Source organism: Castanea sativa, chromosome 1 (genome assembly GCF_040712315.1).
Source record: "Castanea sativa cultivar Marrone di Chiusa Pesio chromosome 1, ASM4071231v1".
NCBI classification, from domain to species: domain Eukaryota; kingdom Viridiplantae; phylum Streptophyta; class Magnoliopsida; order Fagales; family Fagaceae; genus Castanea; species Castanea sativa.
Window position 1 is genome coordinate 80,855,403 of NC_134013.1, and position 5,543 is coordinate 80,860,945.

General features: G+C 41.5%; 2 protein-coding genes across 2 annotated transcripts; both read left to right on the plus strand.

The window, feature by feature from the left end:
• Positions 1-3,562: 3,562 nt before the first annotated feature.
• On the plus strand, positions 3,563-4,027 carry LOC142635310 (uncharacterized). The gene has a single exon (XM_075809495.1). It carries the CDS (start codon positions 3,563-3,565, stop codon positions 4,025-4,027), a length of 465 nt encoding a protein of 154 aa, XP_075665610.1.
• A 117-nt stretch (positions 4,028-4,144) lies between these two features.
• Positions 4,145-5,280, plus strand: LOC142635318 (uncharacterized). Its single transcript, XM_075809502.1, has 3 exons — positions 4,145-4,627; positions 4,718-5,095; positions 5,185-5,280. The coding sequence occupies exons 1-3, from the start codon at positions 4,145-4,147 to the stop codon at positions 5,278-5,280; spliced, it is 957 nt and encodes a 318-aa protein (XP_075665617.1).
• The last annotated feature ends 263 nt before the right edge of the window (positions 5,281-5,543 follow it).

The window sequence follows — 5,543 nt, forward strand, 5'->3', positions numbered from 1 at the left end:
TTGTGTCATGCCCGCTCTTCTCGGTTTGTTTTCTCTCTCTCTTTCTTCTCGCTCTTCTTGCCACTGCCGGCCTAGACAGACTCTCCCTTCTTCCCCCACAATTTGCAGTTTAGGGCTATGCTCAGTACTACCTAGATTGTGAAGGAGATGATCATGAGATTTTGGATATAAAGTTTGGGTTTGAGATTAAGGGGGAGAGGGTGTGAGATTATTTTCTTTGGGTTTTAGATTTTGGTGGAAAGGGGTTATGAGACTTTGGGTTTCAGATTTTGGTGGAGTGAGTGACGAAGAGAGAGAGATGGAGAGGTAGAGGCTGGCGGTGGCAAGGAGGTTATGGGTGGAGGCCGCCGCCGGCGGTGAGGCCTTGCACCACGGCACTATGAGAGAGAGAGAGATAATGAGAAAGCGAGAGAGAGTCCGACAAGAGAGAAAATGAGAAAAAATTTTAATAACAATTTTCTTAATTTTTTTTAATTAAAAATTTTTTAAAAAAACAAAGAACCAAAACGACGTCGTTTTGGCTCACTTAATGGCAGTAAGTAACTGAGGTCTAAAAGAATACCGAATTGACAACAATTGAAAATTAGAGGACTGAAATGACAAAACTGATAGTTAGAGAACTGAAATGAAAAAGTCTGAAAGTTAAAAAATCAGTTTTGGATTTTTGCCAAAATAAAATAAAATAACATTGTTTTTATACGGTACTGATCAGTACAATTCAATGAAAGAACCTAAAGTGCAGCATCTCAATTCTCACCTTTACTCTATGTCTAACGTGTTGGCTCTAAAATTAACAAATAATAACCAAAAAAAGAAAAAGAAAAAAAGAAAGATGCAACTGGCGCTTTGAGCTAGCTATCAGCCTCAGTCAACGAGTATTATACTAATATGTTCATCATCGTTTATGCATTTTTTTCTGGCTTTATTCCCCCCGATCAGTAGTATTGTTAGATTTCAACATGTTTTTCTTTCGTTACGGTCAAAAACATAGAAGTCGGTATGTTTATATAAAAAACGGATCATACCACTCAATGGGTCTAAAGAGATACATCAATTGTGTCAAAGTTGTGAAAAGCCACCAAAAATTCAATATACTAAAATACTCCGGTTGAGTTGGCATACAGTGACTTTTAGCAGGTCTTAGTTTTGCTTTTGGTGTAACCACAGATTCCATTAAACAAAAAGATATCTGAAGATTCGCCATGAATGTAAACCAACTAAATCTTATACTTTGAAAGGTCAGAATGTCAGGGTTATTAATTCTTTGTAAACTTACTTGGGCGCTGTTGCTATCTATGATCTATCATCTCCAGTTGCTGTGCTTAGTTTATGTAGAAAGGGCAGATCAAGACAATCAAGAAAGCTTCCTTCAAGCTGTTAAAATGGATGTTAAAATAGGCTTGTTGCTCTCAAAGATTAAGGATTCTATTCAATCTTTGGCACACTACTATTCCCATGTTTTTGTTTAATGTGTCCTGATTGCTTAGATTATTTTTTTGTAGTTTAGTTGGTCTGCAGACTGATTGTTTTTGGTAGTTTCGTCTGCAGGTTGAGCTACTTGTATCGACAGTTGTATTCTTGCACTTGACATTGAATGGAAGTTCTATTTCATCAGTCACCTTAAAAAAAAAAAAAATGCTACGTACACAATATTTTTACAACATTTTCACAATAAATTATAAGTAGTTAATTGTTATTAATTCAAATTTGAACCTAACACTAAAATTACGTTTTTGTCTCAATAATAACAACCCGTAAAAACTTGTCATTTAAGATTTGTTATAAAAATGTTGTGAAAATATTGTGAACATATCATTTCTCTAAAAAAAAATAAACGAAAATTTCTCAGTCATTTAAGTACAAAATAAAATACTTTATACTCTGTTCTTATGTTATAAAAGCTCTTTTGTACTCTTGTTGTAATCAGGTACATAATAGCTTTTAAGGTTTGGAGGTGTGGTTTTTCTAACTTGGAGTTCAATATTTTAGAAGTATATATAATAAAATAAAAATAATAATAAATATATATTTGCAGAATAGATTATTTTTCCCTGATAATCTGGTAGAATAGATTAATATATAGGGAAATACAATTAGAAGCTGTGAGGTGCCGAGGACCCAGAAGCCCGAGGACCCGAGGAAGGGAAGGCTGACACGTAGCAAGTAAGATGATATAAAAGAATAGGGAAATTCACCTGACGATTCCCGAAGATGAGATGGCATGGACACTGGTGACGTAAGGGACGTATTGCACATATCTGAAGGTGGCAGTGTAACCTAGGAGATTGCATTGAATGATTGGCACCAACCTTTCTGGCCGCATTAATGAGAAGATACCAGCTTTGTCCGTTGCATTAATGAAGATATGACCTGAACAGTGTATAACGCAGAGTTGGAGTTTTGTTCTGTTATCGACAGACAGGTGTGGGGAGGAAAAACTTGATAGATGGCAAGGTGTAAGGTTGAGATGATAGGAGCGAATTATATAAATAGGGGCTGAAAGAGATGGAGGGGGACTTTTGTTGTTGGACCCTCTCTACCAAATATATTGTATAAGGACCTTTGATTAGGAAACTAGGAGGAGGAGTTTTAACGAGTTTGTGAATTTTTAGGTCCTTACAACGTAATATAGGAATAGATGGCTGAGGCGTACCTAGAAGGGGAGGAATCAGTAAGTTCACGAAGCAGGGACGTAGCTGTAAGTCTCCAGCGTGACAAAGGGAAGGGACATACCTCAGGAGTGGTGAAAGCACATGATGGCGGTCAGGGGGCTGAGCAGCAATCACTGACTGAGGAACATATGTCTCGCGACGATGTATTGCAACAGATGCAATCTGAGATAGTTTACTTACGCAAGTGCGTGGATAGTAGGAAGCGGAGGCGCAAGAGTAATGCTAGCTCTTCCAGTGACAGTTCGGAAGCAAACCTCAGAGGAAGTGATCCCCCAGTATTTGAGCCTACTCGAAGTGTTACCCGTGTCAGTGTGTCTTCGGACGTTAGGGCAAAGCAGCAGAAGGAGACAAGGATGCCTGATACTGATGGGATATATCGCGATGACGAGAGTGATGCAATGGGTAAAGCCCTGAGGCAAATTTCCAAATCCCCTTTTGTGGCCAGGATAAATAGGGCAAAGCTACCTCGTAGGTTTTCACAACCCATATTTACTATGTATAACGGGAGGACTGACCCTGTAGAGCATGTTAGTCATTTTAGTCAGAATATGGCCGTTTATTCGAATAATGAGGCATTGATGTGTAGAGTTTTTCCCTCCAGTTTGGGGGCCGTGGCTATGAGGTGGTTTGATGCTTTGGCAGAAGGTTCTCTGAGGTCTTTTGAGGAATTGACTAGGGCATTTGGAGCAAGGTTCATAACTTGTACTAGGATTCCAAAACCCTTGGATGCTCTACTGTCTATGTCTATGAGGGAAGGCGAAACACTCAAAACCTACTCCGACCGATATTGAGAAACGTATAATGAAATTGATGGGGATGTGGAGAATGTAGCCGTGAGAACTTTCAAGGTGGGTCTTCCCACGGAGCATGGGTTAAGGAAGTCTTTGACAATGAAGGCCGCGATAGATATGCGTCAGCTCATGGACCGGATAGATAAGTATAAACGGGTGGAAGAAGATCAAATGCAAAGCAAAGGAAAAATGAAAGGGTATCTGGAGAGGAAGGATCTTCGGGTAGGGGGGTTTCAAGGTAGTCGGCCCAAACGAGACTTTCCAAGCCATCCGAGGACCGCCGAGTCTCCTCTAATTAACTCATTATTTAAGGAACCCGTGCATCACATACTGGAGAAAATTCGGCATGAGCCATATTTTAGGCCACCCAACAAGATAAGTGGAGATGCATCCACGAGAAATCAAAACCTCCACTGCCATTACCATCAGGATAAGGGACACACCACGGAGGATTGCCGGACATTGCGCGATCATCTGAATCACTTGATTAAGGCTGGAAAGATCAATCATTTATTGGTTAATCCGGACGGAAAAGGGGGCCAGCAAGGCACTCGGAAATATTGAGGTCAGGCCCCTCGGCCATCGCTAGGCACTATTAACGTCATCTTGGCGCAGCCGAGAGGAGAGTTTGGGACACTTTCTCGGGTCATGACTATTCAAAACAGTTGTGGGAATGACGTCATGGACGAAAGTAATCAAGCCGATAAAATGATGAAGTTCTCGGGGACGCCGGTATTGGGGTTTTCCGATAGGGACAAAGAGGGCACATATCAACCCCATGATGACGCTTTGGTGGTGACGGTTCGTATTGGGGGATATGATGTAAGGCGAGTCTTGGTGGATGATGGAAGTGGTGCAGAAATCATGTATCCTGATCTGTTTAATGGTTTGAAGTTGAAAGATGAAGATTTGGAAAAGTATGATCATCCGTTGGTCGGTTTTGATGGGAAGCAGGTAATCCCACGAGGAATGATTAAGTTACCTGTACAGGTGGATGGTTCCGAAGTACAGGTGAACTTTATAGTTGTTATGGCATACTCCCCGTACACGGCCATTTTGGCTAGACCATGGCTGCATGCAATGGAGGAAGTTTCATCTACTTTACATGTGATGGTGAAGTACCCTATACGAGGAAATGTGGGAGTATTACGTGGCAGTCAAATGGTAGCCAGGCAATGTCTAACGTCTGCCACCATTCGAACGTGCCGAGGATCGTTGGAAGGGGAAGTTCTTGAGACATCATAGCAATTAAAGGAGGCTGCTCGGGAAGTCGGCCTAGATGAGGATGAAGGCTCTGCCGAGCAGCTAAACAAGGTAATTATTGGGGTAGATAAAGAGAAATATTTCCAAGTCGGGTCCAAGCTGCCGATACAGGAAAGAGAGGAGTTGGTTCAATTCTTGCGGGATAATATTGATGTTTTTGCATGGACGACTTATGACGTACCAGGAATTAATACAGAATTTATCTGCCACCATTTGAATATTAACCCCCATGCGACGCCTAGACAGCAGCCTCCTCGGCGAGCATCTCAAGAGCACGCAGAGGCAGTTAAAGAGGAGGTTAGTAAGCTAAAGCAAGCTGGTGCGATCAAGGAGACCTTCTATCCTGAGTGGCTGGCCAATACTGTCGTGGTAAAAAAGAAGAACGGGAAATGGAGAGTCTGTATTGACTTTACAGATTTGAATAAGGCATGTCCCAAGGATCCCTTCCCAATACCCAGAATCGATCAATTGGTGGACGCAACTGTGGGGCACCCCCGAATGAGCTTCTTGGATGCATTTCAAGGGTATCATCAGATCCCTTTGTCCTTGAATGATCAGGAGAAGACGGCTTTTCGTGCCCCTAATGGTAACTACCACTACCGAGTGATGCCCTTTGGTCTAAAGAATGCAGGATCCACTTATCAACGAATGGTGACTAGAATGTTTAATGCGCAACTGGGGCATAATATGGAAGCTTACATCGATGACATGGTAATTAAAAGTAAAAAGACAGAAGACCATTTGACAGATTTGCAGGAGACCTTCTCGGTGTTAAGAAAGTATAAGTTCCGCTTGAATGCATCAAAGTGTTCCTTTG